The following is a 22,744-nucleotide window of genomic DNA, read 5'->3' as shown; positions in this document are numbered from 1 at the left end:
CTGTAATTAGCAATCAGCAGTTCCTGGGTCTCAGCCCCAAATTCGTGTCCCTAGACCACAACTGCCCCTGTAAGAGAGTCACATCTGACCCAAAGGTTTCTCTCTCATTCTCTCTCATGCTGGAATTTTAGCCTTTCAGTAGTTGTCTTTAGCTGGTTGTTGCTGCAGATTCTAATGGTTTGCTGATTCTTACAGCCTCTGTTGTCACGCAATAAAATAGAGGGAAATATAATAGCTCCTTTCTTCTTTCAATAATACCTCTTCTCCTGATTAATGTCACCTGCTCTGAAAGCATGCATTTTTGTGAATAACACTAACTTTTAGTCATAGAAGATTTACCTCATTACTAGGGTTTAATTACATTTGTGGTAAAAACTGTGAGCAATTTTCCAGTTCATTAGACAAATTCTTTGTTGTGGCTGCCTTTTTATTTTCTTCCTGTTTATCTGATTTTTCTAAAGAAGTCCAAGCAATACCTAAAACTTGGGAGGATTAACATAAGCCCTGTTATCACCCTGCAGTCACAGCGGGCTGAAAACATCCATCAACCATTTTGTAGTTTAAAATAAACACCTCTGCAAGGACGTGAATTCGAGAAATCCATGTGACAGTGCATTCAAATTTAAGGTGCAACAGAGAGAAATAAGGAATATGAGTAACAAGTTCCTCCTATCTAAGGAAAAGATGCATCGAGAGTTGGCATTAAAACGATTAGAATGTAGAGAAACCGAAGTGTGCAACGGTGACAGTATAAATGTCTGTGACTGAATGTACAACACTAGAGATGCCACACAGGACTCAGCTACACATATTCTGGGCATCCGAAACAACATTAATTGAGAACAGAAACAGTGTTACAATCAAGTGCACGTTTGTAGGAAGTGAGAGAGAGAACATGTGACCCCATTATTCTTCCTACCTAGCTTCCTAATCTTTTCCAGAAGAAAAACAACAAAGAGCTCCATTCGTTCTGGGGAAAAAATAGTTTTCTGGCTGCAGAGTAGCTAAAAGGTCTTCAGTGCTCAACAGCATTCGTACACCACAACAAGAACATCTGTTTACAGCCAGCAATGTAGAAAATTGTTATTTTAAGGCTTTGTGCCAAACCGAACAATAACTAATTTGGGGATTTTAACTTAAATGAAGAGCTGAATGTAGGATGTTTTTTCTTAGTTAGCATGGAATCCTTGGCACAAAGGCTGGGTGGGATGACATGAATCAAGGTTAGATTTTGATAGGGTTATTAGGTAGGATCTATTTCTAAGCTTTATTTTTGAGGAGACACTGTGCAGCTTCCTACAAATGATTATGGTGGATCTGGGGCCTCACCTTATCTAGCAATAATTATTTTTCAAAACAATAAGTGGCTGTAGATGAAGAACATGTTCAGAGAACGAGTCTTTTTGGGTAGCTTTTGAGCCGAAATCACCAGAATACCGTCCCAGTAAAATCGATTCTGTTACCTACCACAGACTACACCATCAGAGAAGTAATAAGTCCTAATGACTCTCTTTCAAGGTTGATGGTCTCACTGGGAAAATAATTTTTGAACTGGAAGTAATTTAACCCTCTAAAGTCTCCTGGCAGGCAGCAATCTCTTAAAAATTTAGCTGAGAGTCTTAGAGATTTGTGGCCATGAAAATTAACAGAATTCTAGTTCTAGAAGCTAAGACATCTGAATCCAGTGGCCACGGTAACATATGGCCCACGTTATGCACAAAGTTATGGCACAGTTGAGAGGATACCAAAAACCAATTACCTAGATTATATTTTTGAACATTTAAAATTATTTTAGTCACTTGCTCTCTCCCCGTTTTTTCAGATAGTGAACGAGTGATGTTTCAAAATTGGGATAATTTGTGAAAACACAGAAAATTGGAGTGAAGACCAAAAAAAAAAAAATGGCCCAAACAGAAATATATTGGACAGATCTCTTGCTTGATGCGAAAGCTGAGGAATAGGTTTTATGAAATGATAGATGAATCCTCACTCTCCTTCCCTAAAATATGTGTGTATGTGTATATTCTGGTATATGCTTTTATATTTTATATACACAGATTAGAGCACCCACAAGCTGCTCATCCTAAATATGAGCTATGTCAATCAAACTCTTCAGGTTGTTTTTTATAAATCTGGGTTTAATGTAACCTCACTCCAGGTGGCAGGCATTTATATTGGCCTCTCAGAGGACAAGAGACACAAGAAACTAATAGTTTTTGAGGGCGTGAACATTTGTGTGGACTCCCTGAGCGGACAGAGCAAGAGCTGGTTTCCATCCCAAGACACAGGAGCTGGGGAGCTGGACAGGCAAGGACGACGGATTGTCTAATGGCAGCCGAGTGTGAGGGAGTCAGAGCTGAACAGAAAAAAATGAAATGTGCTCTTTAATATGGCAGCATTGAGAGTTGAGATTTGGGATGAAAAACTAACACAGAAGATTCCCAAAGGAGATTATCTGAAAAACATACCATGACTGTGTCTGCTAAAGGTAAGAAGGGACTTGAAAGTAGGAGCTTGACCATAGGACGACAATTCCATTTCATGCCAACTTTCAAGGTTTCTAAATGTGTTTTTGTTCCACATTGGAATAAAAACAAAACCCTTCCACAAAACTGGCAGTATGTGTCTGTAGTCCAGTGCTTGGGGCGCTGGCCTGGGATGTAGGAGAGCTGTGGCCAAATCCTTGCTCAGCCTGCTTCAGAGAAGAGCTTTTTCATTCCGAAGCAAGTAGAGTAGGCCTTGAGCCTTGGTCTCACCTATCCCAGTACCTTAACTTTCCGGCGATACATGTCTCTCATTCTCTTGCCCCTGACCCAAAAGCCTTCCTGATTAAAGTTTCGTGAAAACGGATACCTCTCTACAAAAGGATTTTGTCTTCAGCGAAACATCCCATTCCGTCAACTTGAAACAAAAATGTCCCACCCAGCTGTACTTGAGTGAGAGTGTCTCCAAGGCAGCATGACTGTGGTCCCTGCAGTCACAAAGAGAAGAGAATGCTCACAGGGGCCTTGAATCAGGAAAGCTGATTAACCGTAAGCATTTGCTTAAATGCTGTTGACGTCAATGTGACTAAAATACATGTTTAAGTGCTGTCCTCACTAGGGATGCTTTCCTGAATCAGGCCAGGGACAGCTCACAAGCCAAGTGGTTTTTTGCACACCATATAATATATACGCTTCCGGAGTGAAATTCTCCCCACACACAAAAAGCCAGTATAAAGCCTCTACAACACTTAAGGCAAACAGAATGGTGTCCTTGACCTGGCTCTCTGTACAAGGGTGAATGTCAAGCCACTGTGACTATCATATAAAAAAGAGATGTCATTAAGTTGTTAACAGATTTGTTCTTCTAGATACCGTGTACCAAAAAAGAAAGGGTAACATTGCTCAGTTTAGTAAACATCAGTGGCAATAGGTTAGATAAGACCCTGAGCCATAACGCTGCACTGATCATCTGTTTGAACTGAGTAGCACATCTACCACTTGTGATCTTTAAGGACCTGATTGTGATAGGTGCTGAGTGTGTGTTTGGGGTGCTCCACATCACGCAGGATTAGGAACTACAGGAGAGAGAGAGAACCTGGTCCTGCCTTCTGAGGATAGATTAAGCTGTTTTCTTTGAGTCTTTGTGTTGAAGGCCCCCCCCCCATTGAAAATAAATTAGTGTCTTATTGACACAGTATTAGGGAAGATAGGGAGAGGGGAATTAATGCTATTTGTTTTGGGGAGGAATTATGGTGATTCATAATTATGACCCAAAGAAATATAATTAACTAATCCTAGGTTTAAACTAATCTGTTTTTCTCTTGCAGCGAATAATGATTTTTTTTTTGTCTGTTTACTGGGCATGTCATTAAATAAGACTTTGCTGCACCAGAAAGAAAAAAAATTGATACAAAGTTTTCTTCAGTGAAGAGTCCCTGAAATTCTGCTACATGTTCTTTACATTGATCATCTCCTTTACCTTCTGTGAGAACTGCTACAATCATCCTGACTATGTTGGTGGCACCAAACAACTTTGGCGAATGTACCAAGTACCTACTGTGAAAGGATACATCCAAACCAAGCACTAGCTTCTGGGCCCCAATTCAGGAAACCTCAAGAGAACGCTTAGGCATAAAGGTGTATCTTGGGTCCTTGGTTAGTTTTAGGATTTGGCCACACAAATGTTTAGTTTGCTGAAGTTGGGGTGTGAATATACCCTGTACTAGCCTGGTGTGGATTAACTGCCCATGTGGACCCTGCTGATGTGCATTAACAGTTCTGTAATGTGCTTTGGTCTAGTCCATTTCAAAGAAAAATATTGAAAATTTATCATGAGAGAGCTGTTTTCCTTCAGAGCAAATAAGGGTCTGCAAATCTTTGCTAAGCTATAAAGTTAAAGACAAATATAAAGTTAAAGACAAATATGTCAGCATCTAAGGAAAAAATAATATTGATCCCAAGAAAGTCTGAGTGACTTTATTTTCTTTCAGTGGCAGTCCTTTCTGAAAGTCACTCCATCCCTACTAAAGCCCCAGTACTGCAGGCTAAGGTGCATACTTAACTTTAGCTTTCCCTTGACTCTGTCTCCCAGACCATCTCTGATGTGCAGCCTCCCAAACTCTCACTCTAAATAATTCAGGCATTCTCAGTAGAATACAAACAAAAATTTTATTGTAGCTTCAGTACACAAGGGATCAGGCTTAGAAGATCAAAGAATTCTAGTGTTTGTCACTCCCACCAACAAGAAGAATGGCACAGAACAGAATTTTCTCTGTTGATGTCTAACGATTATTTTAAGAATAATAATAATTTATTGATCTGAATTGACAATAGGCCTCAAAATCTAGCATCTTCCCTTCGACGGTAACTTAGCAAAATTTGTGATAGGTGTGAAGTTTTAGTTTAAAGTTATGGAGATAAATTTTAAATTATATGTAAAATTCATTAATAAAATATTAATTATTTTCTGCAATAGTGATGTGCTTAGAAGACTGTAGCTGAAGGAATTAGTCAGAGGCCTTTCCCCTCATGGTTACTAAAAGATGCAGCAGGAAAATTATTTGATGGCTTAAACCCAGAAACCAATTTTTGTTTTATATAAAAAAATTAACCTAATTTCTAGGTGCTGAATGATGTTGGCTGATTTTCCATATGACGCTCAGCCTTCAGCCCCACTATACAGTTAAGGTTTAAGTATTATGCAAAATGAACTTAGGTGGAAAGTCTACTGTATTGTCTTAACATATGTTCTTAGACCTGCAGAAAAGCTCTGTGTAAGCTCAAAAGCTTGTCTCTCTCATCAACATAAGTTGGTCCAATAAATACTCCTGGGAGAATTCTGTGCCAAAAAAATTAAAAATTATGCACACAATATTTTAAAATTCTGCATATTTTATTTGTCAAAATAGCACAATATAATCCTGCCCATATAAATTATTTTGGTAATTTATTTCAATATGCCTGTCAGCAAGTACGTCTGTAATAATACAGACAACAAAAAAGATTCAGGAAATGTTTTTTGACAAATAGATTCCTTACTAGGCATATTAATATAGAACTCTGAATAATAATTCATTTAAACTACAGTATTAAGCCATATTTCCCACACACCTCAGAAGCAGTGCAAAGTCCTGGGGGTCAGTGGTAATGGAGAAGCTGAGGGAGAGGGAAGCAATTTCTGGGAAGGAGCCTGGGAGTGAACCTGGAAGGTTGTTGGTTGTGGGTGGGAGAAGTATGGAACAGGGTATTTGGGGGGGCAGGGATTGTTAGGGAGTTGGGGAGCCTTCCCATGCAGACCCTGGTTGACCCCTAGCCTCTCTCATTCAGTCAGGCACATCTGCCCCATCCCCATGTGTCCCTGCACCCCCACTCTCATTCAGCCCCTGGTTTAGTCCTGTCACCCCTCTAGCTTCTGTGCCCTTGTCCTGGTCTATATGACCCCCCAGCAGCCCTATGTGCTCCACTCTGTATGTTCCCCTGATATCCCGTCTCCTCTCACCTGGCCCCACAGGCAGGGCGCTGTGAAGAAGGCAACCTCTCTTCCTTCCTCTCAGCAGCTGGCTGCTCCAGCCCAGAGCCAGCTGCCCTCTTTTCTGATGCCACAGCAGTCCCTGGTGGGTGAAAGTTGTAATTGCAGTGCCTCCCTGGCAGAATCTATTTTCTGAGGGGAAAAAATCTGCGAGGGACATGAATTCTGTGCAAATTACCTCACCCACCTCGTCTCTCTATAGATTCTTACAGTCAGCTATAGCCTAGGTCAAAATACATTGCACTTCTGAAATGGCTTTCCGTTCTGATAAGACATTTTCTAAGACATTTCTGTTCCAAGAGGAGATACACCTCTACCCCGGTATAACACGACCCGATATAACACCAATTCAGATATAACATGGTAGAGCAGCACTCCTGGGGGGCGGGGCTGCACGCTCCAGCGGATCAGCGCGTCAGAGTGTCTGGCTCCCACACGCTGCTCTGAGCGGCATGTTAAGGATTCCGGGCCGGGGCCGAGGGGTTGGATAAGGGGCAGAGGGTCTCTGGGGATGGTCAGGGGACAGGGAGCAGGGGGGTTGGGTAGGGGGTGGGGTCCTGGGGGTGATTAGGGATGGGGGGAATCTCAGGAGGGGGCGGTCAGGGGGCAAGGAGCAGGGGGGCTTAGATAGGGGGTGGGGTCTGGTTAGGGGTGGGGGGGTCTCTGGAGGGGGTAGTCAGGGGACAAGGAGGGGGACAAGGAGTGTGGAGGGGTACTGCATACACCCTGTTAGTTCTAACAAAATGATTTGCTGACTATTAATAATGGAAATGCTTGAGGCCAAAGCAAGTTCGATATAACACGGTTTCATCTATAACGCGGTAAGATTTTTTGGCTCCCGTGGACCCTGTTATATCGGGGTAGAGGTGTATTAGCAACCTGAACGAGAACAGTGGTATTACAGAAGAGAATAGTCCAGCCGTGCTTTCACTTAAGCTGATTGGAACTTTGCCTTTGATTTCAGCGGCAACAAGAACAGGCCCAAACTGTCTCTGTTACCCACTCCTTGACTATAACTCAGATACTAGCACTTGGATCCAAAACTGCCCTGGTGCCAGAGAGCGAGGGACAAAATTTGCCTCAAGCCATGTCTAGATAAGCAAGGGAGAAGAACTGGTTATTGAGCAGAGTGGGTCAGGTATTGAGGTGAGACGGTTCCAGGGTATCCTTTTTCTGAGTGAGCAACTGTCTCACCTCTGCCCAGTATAGAACACACTGCCCCCGCACAGCTCAAGTCAGTGGAGTTATGCTGGCATAAATAAAACCAGCGTTAGAAAGGTCAGGACCAAGCCCATGTGCAAAGCTGTGCCGGGTTAATAGTCTTTGCTACAAGTTCATGCACAGACAAAATGGCATTTTCCTGGTTAGTGGGCTGGAGGTGTGGAATCTGAACGGAGCAAGAATAAATGAGTGCAGCCTGGAAGCATTTGAATGGGCTAAGAACAGTGCTCCCTTTTTCTTTGGCATCTTTTCTTTCTGATGGCTCACATCCTTGTGCCCAGATGCACCTAAGTCACAGGCAGGTATTAACCCCTTGTTCCCATGTATGCTAGTTCTGCACAGCTTGCCCAGCTGACTCTGAGGATTTTTGAGCTTGGGGGAAAGGAGATTGAGATGTGTGGCACTCTGGGGCTGAGGAGACCGACGTGATTGGAACTCTGCTGAACCTGGTGCCTCTTCTCTTCATTTATGGGGACCATGGGATGCAATAGCCAATAGGCAACAGCTGTCCATGGAGACTGGGACTCCCAACAACTTAAGGGCTGTCTCCCCCATACACCTGGTTCTTTGTACCGATAGGCTACCATCTTCTCACCAGCTGGCCGCTCCGGTGTAAAGAGATCCAGTGGAAGTGCTGGAGGTTTTTTGTGGCCTGGCCTGCTGGGCAGAGCTTTCGGTTGGTTTGAAAGGGAAACATGTGGGCTCCTACTCTTGTCATTCAGGAGCACTTTCAGACGCACTCTGCACCCCGTTCTGCGCACTCAGCTGTTCTAGAGTCTGCACAAATATGTCCCACAGGTTTTAACGCTGGTTTCATAATTGTGCCCAAAAAACACTGAGCATATTTTAGGTCCCTTGGTGTTATAATAATTCAGTGCATTTCCTTCCATTTTGCTAGAACCTCTGTGCTACAGTACTAATGGCTTCTTCTCCCTTGTCCCTGTTAATAATAGCCAGGCTAATGGGCCAAGTTTAAAAGAAACAATTCCATGTTTCTCAGCAAAACTGGAAATTGGAGAATGGGGTTAATTGTTTACCCTTCCAGCCCTAAATCCAACCGTAATTCAGTTCCTGAATTTCATAGTCAAATTGTTCTATCGCTATAATGATGTGTACAGTTCTAACTGCTGACACAGACAGAGAAGCAGAATGGTGAGACGACGAGCTGGATTTTAGTGTTCAATTATTTTTCTTTATAGGAAATTAGAATATATTTCCACCAGATCTGGAAAACACGCTTTGCATACAAAGTGGCTCACGAAAGCTCTATCTCTGTGTGTGCAATCAGCTCATTTACAGCAAGGCGGCGAGTAGGGAAGTCTGCTTTCCTCGGGTCTTCCCGCTAAATGGTTTTCTCCTATTTGTAATAATTTTATTTAATTCCAGTGGTGGGGAATCAAATATGGCTCTGGGCACTCAAGGTTTCACAGCCCATTAGTATCTGGAGAACGGAGGCTTCATTTTGAAACCTGAAAGTGAGGAGTGAGTGAGTGATTTTTTTCTTTTTGTCTACTCCAGTGTCACCTCAGTGTGCCTATTACAGCCTCCTCGCTGTGGTGTAATCTTAGTCATGAAAGAATTGTCTTCTGGACATGGGGTTGGACATAGGACCTAGCAAGTTGCCCTTTGTGTCCATCCCAACTTGCTGTCCTGATTGATTTTGGGATGAGACCTTTTGCTTCAGGAAACCCATGGTAGAGCTCCCTGCTGGAGGATGTCTGCCTGAATTCCTTTGTATTCAAGGCCTGTTGGAAGGTTTTCTCATTCAGTCTGTAAAGATTGATTTATCTTCCTCTTTTCATGAAATCTTCCTCAGTTGATAACTCCTGTTGTGGCATGTAAGAATGGCTGGTATCCCTGGGCCATTGGGCTGGGATTATGTTAGAGCCCAAAATATTTAATGTGATGGGAGCTTTCATGAAATTGGGAAAAATAATACTGAGTTTCAGGTTCTTTGCTTCTCATTTTTAACTTCTCTTTAAGACTTCTCCTCCCTGGGAAATTTTAATTTAGCTTCTGACATCATTTCCACTCAAGTGATTCATTTCCAGTATGACATTGTTTTGGCTGCTTCCCTTCTAAAATGTTGCCTTTTGCTTATTGTTCTGATATCTTCCAGAGTGAGACCTCATTTTGTAACTGAGCCTTCTTGATATCATGTGCCCCGGATGTCATGAGAACATTTGCATGTTTCTTCTTCATCATATCACGTTGGTTGTACGTCTCTGTTTAACCTGCTGCATTTCTTTCTTTCTAATTGTTTTCCAGTGTGTTTCTTTGCTCTCTCAGTGGAGTGATTTATTGAACTTTAATCTGATCATGTCACAAATTGTAGCAGCAATAAACGTGGCCCACTTACTATCAGATTGAAATTAGGGGCAATTCCTGCTTGCTTTACTAGCATGTGTAGTGTTACTGAAGTCATCATGGCTCATGTGACTCGCATGTTTAGAACCTACAGGTGTCCTTATTTCTCTTGCAGCAGCCTCGGGGAACACAGGCAGGGATTAAGGCCCCATTATTCTAGACCAGTCAGACTGAGGCTTGGGAGCTGCAAGCGGCTCTTTCATGTGTCTCCTGCAGCTCTTTGCAGCACATGCTATTAAGACACTGTGTGATTTCATTATTAACCAATCTAAGTTATTAACCAGTCAGGTTGCTTTTATTATGTTATTAACGAATTGTAGAACACTTGGTCCGTCATTTTGCTGTGAGAATAATATAGAGAGAGTAAATGAAACAATGATTCGCACCACTGTGGCTCTTGTGGGGACTGTTGATTGCTAATTTGGCTCCTGAAGGCCTGAGGTCTGAGTATCGCTGTTCTAGACAATGCCCAAAGAACTAACAGAGGTGGTATTGGGGAAACCCTGGAGGTGCTTGTTTGAAAGCTGAGTTGTTACTGAGGGCACAACAGTGAATAATCCTGCTGTCTATTACATGGCCTCCAATCAAATTCATGAGAAAGTATAGAGGGCTTAATCCTGCAAGTCCTAAATCCTTACACAGCCAATCCAGCTCCCATTAAAGTCAGTGGAAAGAGACACTTTTATTTCATTGGGAGTTGGATTGGGTCCTAAGTGCTTAAAATGAGGTACCTACATTAGCACTTTCCAGGACTAGGATCGGAGTGCTCAGCACCTTGCAGGATTGAGCCCCAAATCATCAATGGGACTGGTACAATCTCTAGTACAAGAAATGGTTACCTCCTGTAAAGCCCAGGCTCTTTGACCCTGTTGTTCTGGACATCTGGGTTCTAATGTTCCAGTCAGACCTATCAATGTTCCTGGGGTTTTGTGCTGCTGGTAGATTTCTGTGACATTCTGAATATCTCATTAACACTGCAAAGAACCCCATAGAGCAGGGATCGGCAACCTTTGGCATGTGGGAAGCGGCGGCCAGCACATCCCTCGACCCGCACGGCTTCCCACAGTCCCCATTGGCCTGGAGCGGCGAAGCACGGCCAGTGGGAGCCGCGAGCGGCCAAACATGCGGGTGTGGCAGGTAAAGAAACCAGCCCGGCCCACCAGGGGGCTTACCCTGGCGGGCCATGGGCCAAAGGTTGTCGATCCCTGCCAGAGAGCTTGGTGGAGTCACCAGTCTACTTTCCAGGGGGGCTATTGTTTTTTTAAAATTTACTAGAATAATTGGGAAAAAATTCTTTGTTGAACATGTTGAGCAAGTTTAATTTAGGAGTGTTAATAGTTTGTAGCACATAATGTATCAGCATTTGTTACATCAGGAGTCCCATCTTGCCATCAGTCCCATGCGCACAGTTCCCACTGGTTTCAGTGCTGTGCGTGTGTGTCTGATGAAAGGCCCCTGAATTTCTGATCATCAGGAGATTCCTGTTAACTTTAATGTGGGGGTCACAGAGCAAAGCTTCATGCCCTGCTTTAAGACAGCCCGAGTGGCATGTCATTAGCGGAAGGAAAGCCGTTTGTAGTCAACTCTGTTTTCATTTATCATTTTAATGTGAGTGTTGTGTTATATAAAAATATCCTGGAAGTATTTTGCAATTTACCGGCAAGTCACTGGGGATTCTTTTTTTAAGAGCACTACAGTTGAGTAAAGAAGTGGTTACCGGTGATTTGCCACTTTATTTGCGTGTGCAGACGCACTACTGTTTTCTGTGCAAATTACACAGACTTCTCCCTAACTATGAGGTCTGCAGCTCTTTGGAAGTAATTAGCTCTAGTTCAGAAGCAAACCTGGGTTCATTGTACACTCTGCTCATTTAAGAAATGTTTTTCCATGTGAGACCCATTAGTAAGCAACCCAAGCCATTGCGAATGCTAAACATTTTATTGTAAGACTCTGAGCACATCTTTTTTACATAACATTTAATTTAGTCCTGTAAATTACATTTAGCTTTTTGATCCTTGGATAGCAAAGTGATGGATCACATACAAACAGTATATTAGAGTCTTTTCTGTCCATATTTTTAAAATGATGATATAATATCACTTGCGTGTTGTAGGTTATGACAAGAAGCTGAGAAATGTGCTAAAAACAGCATATTTCCTTTTTAAGATGCTTAGTACTCCTCTTTCATAGTTTCTTCCCATTGCTGATGGTGAGATTTTGCATTTCATTAGGGGCCTGGCTCCTGCACAGTGGATGGCAAAATTGCCATTGGTTTCATTGGTGCGGGATCAGAGGTCAAAACAATTGAGTCACTAAGGCTAAGTCAGTTCAGCTAAGCATGGGAAGCATGCTAAGTGCCTTGCTGAACTGGGGCCTAAGAAAAACGTTACTGGGATCAATGCGGGCGTTCCTGGGTGAAACTATCTGGCCTGTGTTATACAGGAGGTCAGAGTAGCTGATCCAATGGCCGCCTCTGGCCTTAAACAATTTATGAAAAAAGAATTTGTCAAGTGAAAAAACAGATTTTTAGGAACTTTAAATTGAAAACAAATATCCCTGCCAAAGCGGCTGAGCAGCCCTGACATCTCAGGGCGATCGGTCAGCTTGCATCTGTAAGGCGAACAGGATTTGGGCCACTGAATTCATTGTGTGCTTGCCTTCTGCACACAAAAGCACTCGGAGGGATGAAGACAAGTGTAAAAATACTGGTCTAGATTAGCAAAGGTTTGTCTTTCTTCTCCCGTTGGTTTTTAATTGTTTGTTTATTTGGAAAGATTGGCAGAAATGGAGTCAGATAAGAATATATGTCAGGTTTGATTTACCATGCATTTGTCAAAACAAACACAAAATATAGTCTCCTTTATTGTGGCAGGATTAATCATTTTGGTCATAAGTGTTTTTAATAAAAACAACGAGGAGTCCGTGGCACCTTGAAGACTAACAGATTTATTTGGGCATAAGCTTTTGTGGGTAAAAATCCCACTTCTTCAGCAAAGTGGGGTTTTTACCCACAAAACCTTATGCCCAAATAAATCTGTTAGTCTTTAAGGTGCCACCGGACTCCTCGTTGTTTTTGTGGCTGCAGACTAACACGGCTACCCCCTGATACTTGACAGTGTTTTTAATGACACCTGTGCTTCATCTCTGAGCGTACAAGCTATATGCAAATACTTCCATTGAAGATTACAGTTTATATTGCGCTTTCGCCATGCTATCACCATTTGTTGGAGTTTCTAGCATCGTACAATTGCTACTGTATATGAGACTGAAGATCTGTGAAGTGGCTATCAACTGAAACATGTCTCACTCTTCGGACTTGCTTTTGCTGGTTTCACAAAACATTTAATTAGCGATAATCAGCTTTTAACCAGCCAGAACACACTGTTGTGATTTTTCCCCTACATAATTGTAGGCATGGTCTGTCCCCATAAGATAAATTACTTGCAGTCTGGAGAACATTCTAGCCAGCAGGAGGAGAGAGGAGGAGAATGCCGTTTGCATGGGGATGTAGAGCATTTTGCGTGTACTGTGATTTCAGTGAAAAAGAAGGTGCCTTTTTCTTTTCTTTGCAGAATGCTGGACATGAAAATGAGTTGAACATGATGAAATCTCCTGTCCCTCTGGGTTGCCAATCAGTGGTCATCTAACCCCATCTCAGAGGAAAACCAGAAGAGCTCCACTCTAACTTCTGTAAGGTTTAGTCCATTATGGAAGATCAAACAATTTTCTGGCGCTGGTTTTGTGAAATTCGGCTGCTGCCTTGGACCCTCCATTTGAAAAAGAAATTAACGTTGAGGAACAATTAAAGAGGAAAATCAGCTCCAGAGAATGAGCACTGTAAGTGGTACTGGGATATTAGTCAGCTTAACGACAGTGTCTGTGACGCTAGATTTTCGTTTGCACGGTGGTCTGATGGCTTGGCCCTTAAGCAACAATTTGACTCTGAATCAGAGTTTGCCCACGTCCGACCCTCTTAATGCCTCTGAGCGGGGAGAAGTCTCTCGTGTGTCCATGAGGGAGAAGAACTGGCCAGCCCTCCTGATTTTGGTTATCATTCTGCTGACTATTGGAGGGAACATCCTTGTAATTATGGCTGTCTCCTTGGAGAAAAAGCTACAGAATGCCACAAACTACTTCCTAATGTCCTTGGCGGTGGCAGATATGTTGGTTGGGATCCTAGTCATGCCCGTTTCCCTCATTACAATTCTATACGGTAAGTGACTTACATTTTCTCCCCCATTCAACTGAACAGAGTAGACAGTGGATGAGTATCAGTGGCTGCAGTGAATGGTTGCACACAGTTTGCACCCATTGAGTGAAGAACCAGAGGAGTATAAATGTAGAGTAAATAATGGGCTTTCCTGTGGTCACTTTTATTGGGGGAATGGGTGCTCCTTTGGAAACTGTATTTGGCCCCATGCTGTCAGGATAGGAGCGATTGCCAAAAACCTTTAAGTGATGATCTCTTTACCGAGGCCAGCTATAAGGAAGTGCATGGATGGAGAATAGTTTTCCTTCTCAGAGGATATGCTGTAAATCGTTTTGGTAAAACCCAGAATAGAGAGAAGTAGCTAGAAAATAACCCCAGTTCCTTGCCAACAGATCCAGCTCACTGTTCTCATGGCAAAACAAAAGAGGCTCTAAATCAGAGTCAGATCTTAAGAAGTGCTGAGTGCCTTGAACGAGCTTGATTTCAATAGGGCTTGAGGGCACTCTGCATCTCTCAAGATTGGGACCCAGTGTAGGAAGAAGTGTAGCTGCTTTCCAAGAACTGACTGTAACAAAACACACATTGGGCCACATCCTGGGATTACTCACATGAGTAAGGTCATAGATTTGGCCCAGTGGATGTTAAAAATCTGCAATTTTATGTGCCACAAAAATAGTAGATCAATGATTTCTGACTGTCATACACAAAATAATAGTTCTGTGCTCTGGGTGCAGCGACGGGGCTCTGGAGTGACATCTCGGGGTGATGGCTGGGCTGCCTTCCATCCCTTCACCAGTGTGTGACGGCGTCAGTGTGACCCTCTCAACACTGCATCCTAATCGGGGTCTGTTACCCCACTGTCACTTCTCCCCAGCCGAGGCTCCTCCTAACATACTGAACTTCTTCCCAAGTGGTGTAAAACATGCACCGACACTGAAGGGGGTGTCCAAACATTTCAAGGTGGGAGCCTCTGTCATTTCATGGTGGAGTACAGCATTGGTGCATGTCTCCATGCATGTCTGTAGTCAGTCCGTGAACATCCCTAGCCAGGCTTCCCTTTGGATCCCGGTTATCAATCTGCTTCCCTTCTGCGTGCCCTGACAGCTGCAGTCAGAACCAGTAACTCCTCTAAAAACACCCTTAAACTTAGGATAAAAATATGCCACCCCCACAGTGAACACTAGACCAACCCTTGAATGCTATAGGCAAAGCAAACTGCAGTGGGGTACCGCGTTATTTCAATATGCACCCCAACAGGAAGGATTTGCCAGGAAATTGCTTAGATCGACTCCCCAATGGGTTGCTTGGGGCATGTTTGGTGCTATTCTTTATGTAGCTTTGGCCATATCATTTCCTTCACACGACAGTCTCACGTTAACGTCAGTACATTTGCTTCCATAAGGTGGGAGCACAGGCCCAGACTGATCTTTCCAGGGAGGAAGGGTGATCTGTTGGATGGGACACTGGACTAGGCGCTTTGGTGCGTGGGTTCTAGTCCCAGCTGTGCCCCTACCTCACTATGTGCCTTTGAGCAAGTTGTTCCAGCTCTCTGTGCCCCGGTTTCCTGTCAGTAAAACAAAGGAAATGACACCCTCTCTTTTCAGTGCTTTGAGATCTATGGGTGAGCAGTGCTGTGTAACAGCTAACTGTTACTGCTGTGCTATTGACTTGACTGCTGTAGTGTGGGTGGGGAGGTGAGGAAATTATTCTGCACTATGGTAAAATATTGGCTTCCTGAGGGCTTGTATCATGTATCACTGATGTTGCTATAAAGTTATGTCGCTCAGGGGTGACTAAACCACCTACGTTACACTGACCTAAGCACCGGCATGGTCCGCTCACCCGCCGACATAGCGCCTCTCGTGGAGGTGGCTTGAGCTGCTGCAGCACTTCTTACGTAGATTAGCCCTAAGCATAACCACTGGTAGCATCCTTAGCGGTAAAAGCCACCTGTGTCCTTTTCTGTGGGTGACTGGAAGTTTGGCTCTGTTTTTCTGAGGCTTGGTATTGAAACTCAGAATTCCTCGAGTGTTCCAAGGGGTTCGCGTTTACCTCCTTGCACCAAGGAAAGACGTGTGCAGTCATTTCTCAGGGCTCTTTTTTTCTGATTTTCTTATAAAAATGCCTTTGTACTAATAGTTCTCAGCAACAAACAATGCAGATACGAAGCCTTGCTGGTTACTTAACTTCAGCGTTTGATTAGTGGTTGGTTTACTGGCCCGTAAAGTTAAAAATAGGGATATTTATGTGACTTCTTTACTTGACTGAACCACTGTGTCAGATAGTGTTTTAATTTCTAAATGCACTGACCAAGTGCGCAGGTTTCTAAGGTGTATGTGTCCTGTCAGCCGCGAATTAAATCACTATATCATTTGTGCATGGATTTTGTGACTTGACTTTCTAGCTGTTCAAAATCTTATGCATAAAGCCTTTTATTTGCAGTTGTCTGTCTAGCCTCAAGTTGGACTTTTCTGATGGTTGCACAACACCTGTATTTTATTTTCAGTAATTCCTGAGTTTAGTTTTCAGTTGCTATTTACGCTTCCTGTAATGCTCAGAATCGCTATGCCAAAAATGGAACTGTCTCTGAAATTACAAGGAGGGTAGGTCTAATTTGACTTCCTGCAAACTTCTCTTGAGGGTGTAAGAAATACTACTGGGACGTTCCATGTTTCCTGTAGCTTGAAACGAGAGGATATAAACACTGCATGATTGCACTGACCTCGTGTTTGCATAAATTCCAAGTCACCCACCCCCATGGCTTAACAGAAGGTAAATGTATGGAAGTGAACTTTCTAATGAAATATCTTCAACAATTTTCAAAACACATGTATAAGCAGAGCCAGGATGAGCTCCACCCTGACATCTGGTGGTGAGTTTTGGCAAGTTGTGGAAAAGAACTTCAGAGGCTGATCTCATTTGCATAGGCACACCCACCCTGCCTAGCATGAGCCCATAGCTGTCCAAATGGTCACTTGGCTGCTGTGGGATCCCCAGTTTCTCTGTTATTGGGGCAGGAAGAATAAATTGTTATTATCCTAATTATGTGAATCAAGGACAGTGGAACTGTACTTGGCCTTTTGTTATGATGGAGGGACTCGCCATCAACTAAGTAGCACTCGCTAGGCAAGGGACATGGGTTGCAAAACTCAGTGAATTGAGAGAGGCTGGGAACAGGTATTACTATCTGGTGGTATGAGCCCCCTAGTGAGGGCCTTATATGCTAATTGCACTTCCTCCTTTCTCCACTGTGGAATATCAGAGCTAATTTTGATTCCCTTAGGAGTCTAGTTACAGGCTGCTGAGCTGAATTCACTTTGGGCCAATGGTGGATCAGCACTGAGGCTCCCCTACTACAAGCTGAAATCACAAAAGAGCTAAACTTACTAAGAGCTGAAATCAGTGACTGTTGTGTTGAGTAGTGGGGGAGCCTGAAGATATATTGCGGAGCAGTTTGCAGGGCGGCTGGCAGAGCAGAGTGGCTTTTGGAGCAGAGCAATTCGTGTGACGGCTGGTGCAGCGGAGCAGAGCCCCATGGAGAGGTTGGGACAATCAGCTTTGGACCATGTAAGATGCCCCTTAATCCTCCCCCCGCCCATCTCCACCCAGGTTGGGAAGTAAAACTCTGCAGATAAACTTTTGAACTCTGGTGCTGCACTGACCAGGGACAGAGATTTTTGGGTTGTTGGACTTTTGGGACTTTGGGTGTCTTTGGGTTGCTGGACTCAAGAACCAAAGGGAAAGGTCATGCCCCAATTTGCTTGGGTTGGGGTTTTTTTTGCTCATGGGTTGAGTTATGAATCCTGTTGGTGGTGTTTCCCCAACATAATGCCACATTGTTTCTCTCTGTTATTAAAAGGCTTTTGCTACACTCAGACTCTGTGCTTGCGAGAGGGGAAGTATTGCCTCTTGGAGGCGCCCAGCGGGGGTGGTATATATTTGTCCCAGGTCACTGGGTGGGGGCTCGAGCCGGTTTTGCATTGTGTTATTGGAATGAAACTCCGAGACACTGAACCCGGCCCTTGTTGCTGCCAACTCTGATGGGAAGAAGGGTTACACATGGAAACAGATTTTTCTGTTAGGCCAAGAGAGCAATTACGTGAACTCACTTAAATAGAAAACATCCAGTTCGTGCATGCTGCATTGTAGAGGCTTTTACCTCATTCCCTTTCCTTTAGTGCTGGATCTGCCTGGCAGGCGCCCTGTGCTGCCTTGTCCTGCCACAGAGCAGAGTCCCACCACACCAGCTTTACCCAGGAATTCGTGTACCCATCTGTGCTCTGGGTGAGCACGTTCAGGTCACAGGGCTGGTTCCGGCACATTGGAGGAACCTGCGGATCTTATTGATCAGGGTCCCCTGACAAAATCATTTTTTCCTCCTTCCCACATCCCACTTGTAATTCAAACTGCACAAATAGGCAGGCTGGGACAGCAGCCGTGGAGGTGGAGGGAAGGCCTGAAGGGAACCCCTGCTAGCAGCAGGAGGGTAGGAGAGGATCAGGGGAAAGCAAAGGAAGAGTCTATCTTCACACACACAAAAGTCCCCTTCTGCTTGTGTCACCCTCGCAGGGCGGAGGAAGGAGATAGCTTGCAGAGCTGTGCTGCTCATGGGCACGGCCACGTGTGAGAAGGCTGGTGTAATTTGGGGGAGACTGTGCAATGAACCTTAGCCCTCAGGTTTCAGCGCAGTGGGAGCGTGAGAACAGAAAAGCATGAGGCCAGCACTGACGAACCCCCATGTATGTCAAATGGGATGTGCAGAAGCATGTGCATTACACCCTGATCCTGACCGGGGCTTGTGGGCACTACCACAGTGCTTCTAATAAATGATCCATTGTCGAGGATACAGGGAATGGAAGCGACTTCAAAAGATTGTTTAATGCAAAACCCTGAGCATAATACAACCATCTGGCCCTACTGACTAAAGCTTTTATTGAACCACGTATCCATTCAGGTTTAAAATTTAAAAAGTATTTTCCCTTTTCGCCTGTAGCTTGGGCATTTAGTCTGAAGTGCCTACAGACAACTTTTTTCTCTCATCAGTAGCATTTTTGGAACCATGGTCTTTGGCACGGTCCCCACCTTTGTTTACCCTGTACCTCAGATATTTCCCCCAGCTAAAAGGAGCTCTCAGGACCAAACCTGCCTAATTTCATCCTCTGAGACCATAGAAATACAGCCGTGAAAAACAGAGATGTGGAATATGTGAATCAGAAGGCAAACAAGGTGCTTGGTGCAGAAGACAGGTGAGCTGGACGGCTCTGGTGTGTGCTGGGTAAAGCTATGCACTGATCTTGACACAGCCACCGAGGAGCATGAGATTGTAACTGCAGCCTAGAACTTGGCTTTCCTCAGACGACCTGTTTCCAGTTATGCAGCACACCAGTGGTTAGAATCTGGCTTCGCTCTACAGAAAGCATCTTGCTTGTCTTGCACACAAAGTCGGGGTCCAGTCAGGGAGGCAGGATGGAAGTGATGCTCGCCCAAGCTCTGCCCACCAAACAAGCCCCACCCACGCGTGTCACCAAAACGAAATGCTGCTTAGGGTAGGTTGTTCAAACGGCGCCTGTGCGAGGTTGTGGAGCTCCCCTGGGTTCCCTGCACTTGGCTGCCCTTGTTGGGACTTGAACATTCCTGTGGGCTCTGATAGGCTCCTTCTGGGCTCGAGATAAAAACCATAACTCCTGTCATCTCCCTAATGCCACCCACGCGTGGTACCGAAACGAGCCCTTGTTCACAGTGACTGGTGCCGAGGTTGACCCTCCCCCTGCTCTCTCACAGGAGGAATGAAAGAGTTAACAATATTGTTAATATTTCAATCATTGCGTCTGGGCATCTGAGTTCACCCCTCACTGAGGTGAACAGGGCAGTTTGCACGTCTCAGAGCAACTGCGCCAAGCTCTCTGCAGACTCAGCTAATTGTCTGTGCCTTGGGTGTGCTTGATGCACATATCTGAGGTTTTCTTGGCAACCACAACAATTGGAGACTTACCCTTTGTATTAAAATGAAAGCCGCGGTCCTGGAGAACAAGATAGCAGTTTGCTCCTTCACGGTCCCGGTATGCCAGACTGCACCCACAAGCTCATCCAGCCCTTGGCACAAACCTCAGCCTCACACGCTCCGTGTTTCACAATCTTCACTTTATTATTCCTGAGGTCTTGGAGGCAGGAATTAGGTAGGTTTGAGCTGAAGATCAACCTCAACAAAAGGGTTTTTTTTTAAATCTTTTTTTATCCAACAAGATTTTCACCCTAAGACTTTATTCTCCAGGATCCTGTACACTGCATGGTGTAGAGAGCAAACAGAAAAAACCAAACCCACCCTCTAAAAACCAGCAGTAGACCAATGCGCCCACAGAGATTCTTCGGCCTCCAGCAATCAGGAAGCTGCTTTCCTGGAGACCCTCACTTTCCTCGGAACGCCTGGTTGAGACTTTTGTCTCAACCTGTATCCTTACTACAGGAGGAAACTCTCCTCTTTCTGTGTTCAAATGGGGCTTCTGCACCCTGTGAGATGGGGGGCCATTGTTTTGTGACAGAATGTAGAACAGCTCCCCTACGGGGCATTATAAAAACAGAGCATGAGCAACTACCGAAAGGCAATAAAATGCCTGCTTAGATAAACCCACTGGTGATCTTTTCTCAGGGTACCTCTTGGCAAGTATGTTCCTCTTCAGTCAGGAGCAAGTCATCCCTGGGATCTCTCCAGTGATTTCTGTGGAGTTGTACCAGAAATGCATTTGGCCCTCAATTTGTTTTCTGTAGCTGAGAAGTTGCTATCTCAATGTGCGAGCATTCAAATTCCATTTATATAACAGCCTTTAATTGTAAAGGCATATGATTCAGAGATGCAGAAAAAAATCTACTTGGCATTAACAAGCCAGATAACACCCATTTTCTTTGCAGCACTTTTGCATCAGATTCATAGATTCCAAAGCTGGAAGGAAGCCCTGTGATCATCTGGTCTGATCTTCTGCATAGCACAGGCTGGAGAACTTCCCCACATTAATTCCTAGAGCAGATCTAGCATGTGCAGCTGCTTGCGAGTGCAGCTTGACTAATTTAGAAAAATGAAGGCTGAAAATTGCATCTCCAGGCTCAGTGAAATGGAACAAACGTCCTTAATTTGAGTTATTATTATTTGCCATGAGCACATTCAAGTCAGGTATATAACCTTTAAATTCAAGGATAGGAGGTGAGCATTTCCTTCCTGAAAAACTTGCCAGCAAACTCCAGCTCTGTAACATTGGCTCTCACTTTGTACTGCTCCATTTCCTTCTGTTCCTTTTTATTATCACGGTGCCCCTCTTCTTCTTCCTCTCCTTTTTCTTTTCGGAGTCATTACGAAAGGTGGATGAAAACTTGAGCTCGAAAGCAAACCTTTGCAGACTTGGAAAGGCTGTGGGGGAGGAGATCTGGGCAATTCTGTCTGAAGCATCTGAAACAAATGTTCAGCGTTAAAATAACATGAAAAGATTTTCTGAAAACCGCCAAAGACAGGATGTTCATCACTCTGACCTCAGCTCATGCTGTTGGGCTTTGGGATGGGAATACGTATCATTCATACTGTAAGATCTCCCAGTGCGCTCAGTTCCTGAAATATATTTCTGTAAGCAACAAAGGGAGTTAGATAGTTAAAGATGGCCTGGAAACCTTTGCTTTCAACTTCCTGGCACTGATGGACTGAGTCTTACCCTTACCAAACATTCTGTAGCTCTGCACTGGAATGGTCAGAGTAGATCTGGCCAAGGGCCCGTCTAGGCCAGTGTGCTCTCTCCCACAGTAGGTACCACCAGCGCCTTTGGGAAAAGGTATTAAGCTGCCATAATGAACAATTATGCTGTAACCTGGAGATAGGGAGAGTTTCTTCTTAACTCCAGCAGTTAGGGGTTGGCTGATGCCATTTTCATCCCAGCTAGCGTGGCTGCAACAGACTTTTGGATTACTTTTATAAATGCTTAATCCTCTTTTTTTTTTTAATCCTGCTGAACTCTTGGCCTCAATAATATCTAGTGGTGGCAAGTGCTCCAGGTTAATTATGCACTGGGTAAAATGTATTTCCTGTTCTCAGTTTTAAATGTGTTGTCTTTTAATTTCATTGAGTGCTTCTTCCTGGGTCAATTACAATGTCCTATTGATTTCTTCTAGAACAGGCATTATTTTATATGTCTCTGTCAGATTTCCTCTCATATATCTCTTCTTTAAAGTGCGTAGCCCAAGCTTCCCAGGCTTCTGGTTTATTTTATTTGCCCTTCTCCAGAGCTTTGCCATTTCTGTGATACCCTTTTTGAAATAGGGTCACCCAAAATGAGCACTACATTCCAAGAGAGGATGTTCACTCAAAGTGGGTAATTCACTAGACCTTTCTTAATGCAACCTAACCACTTGTTTGTCTCTGTGACCTCTGTGCCCATTGAACAGATCTTTACACTGAGCTGGCTGAAGCTTTGGCTGAAGGGGAATTAATTTAAGAGTGATTAAACAATTGTTATGCTGGCCAACCATTTGAAAACCAGCACTTACCACACTGGGCAAAAAGTTTTTTGAAGTCTCCTGCCTTTCCAGTGCATTGCCTTCTCTGAGAGATCCTCCCCAGACCTCTGTTCTACCCTACCCAGCTCCTGCTCCTGTCTGGGGTGATGTTTGCTGTTTTAACATAGCAGCAGGAAGCTTGTCTTTTATCTGTCTGTAAAGAGCCATATATAATGGTGGCACCATATACATAAAGAAAATGATGCTTAATAATAATGGATATGTATTCCTTTCAGTGACTGCATCAGATGGGACTTTCTGCTGGGAAGTATAAGGAAATCACTGTCACTGAGTGATACAGCATTATTCATGGCTGCAATTTCTCCTCTCTACCTCCCTACTTATTTTGAATGCATTATCACACAATGCTAATCTTCATGGGGCTTATTTGGTGCATAGGTT

At 44.0% G+C, this 22,744-nt stretch overlaps 1 protein-coding gene across 10 annotated transcripts in view; it reads left to right on the top strand.

Annotated features, from left to right (window-relative positions):
* The window catches only part of HTR2C (5-hydroxytryptamine receptor 2C), a 443,634-nt gene that overhangs the window by 361,288 nt on the left and 59,602 nt on the right, over positions 1-22,744 (top strand). For 7 of the 10 annotated variants that reach the window (XM_074962794.1, XM_074962792.1, XM_074962791.1 and 4 more), the window contains one exon: positions 13,173-13,813. The exons of the other annotated variants lie outside the window; for them this stretch is intronic. In XM_074962794.1, the coding sequence (XP_074818895.1) occupies positions 13,429-13,813 (385 nt within the window). In that variant the 5' untranslated portion in view covers positions 13,173-13,428. The remainder of the gene's footprint in view (positions 1-13,172; positions 13,814-22,744) is intronic. 10 annotated transcript variants of the gene reach the window in all.

The sequence above is a fragment of the Natator depressus genome, chromosome 9 (genome assembly GCF_965152275.1).
Source record: "Natator depressus isolate rNatDep1 chromosome 9, rNatDep2.hap1, whole genome shotgun sequence".
Taxonomy (NCBI): Eukaryota; Metazoa; Chordata; order Testudines; family Cheloniidae; genus Natator; species Natator depressus.
This window is presented reverse-complemented; position numbering and strand designations above follow the sequence as displayed.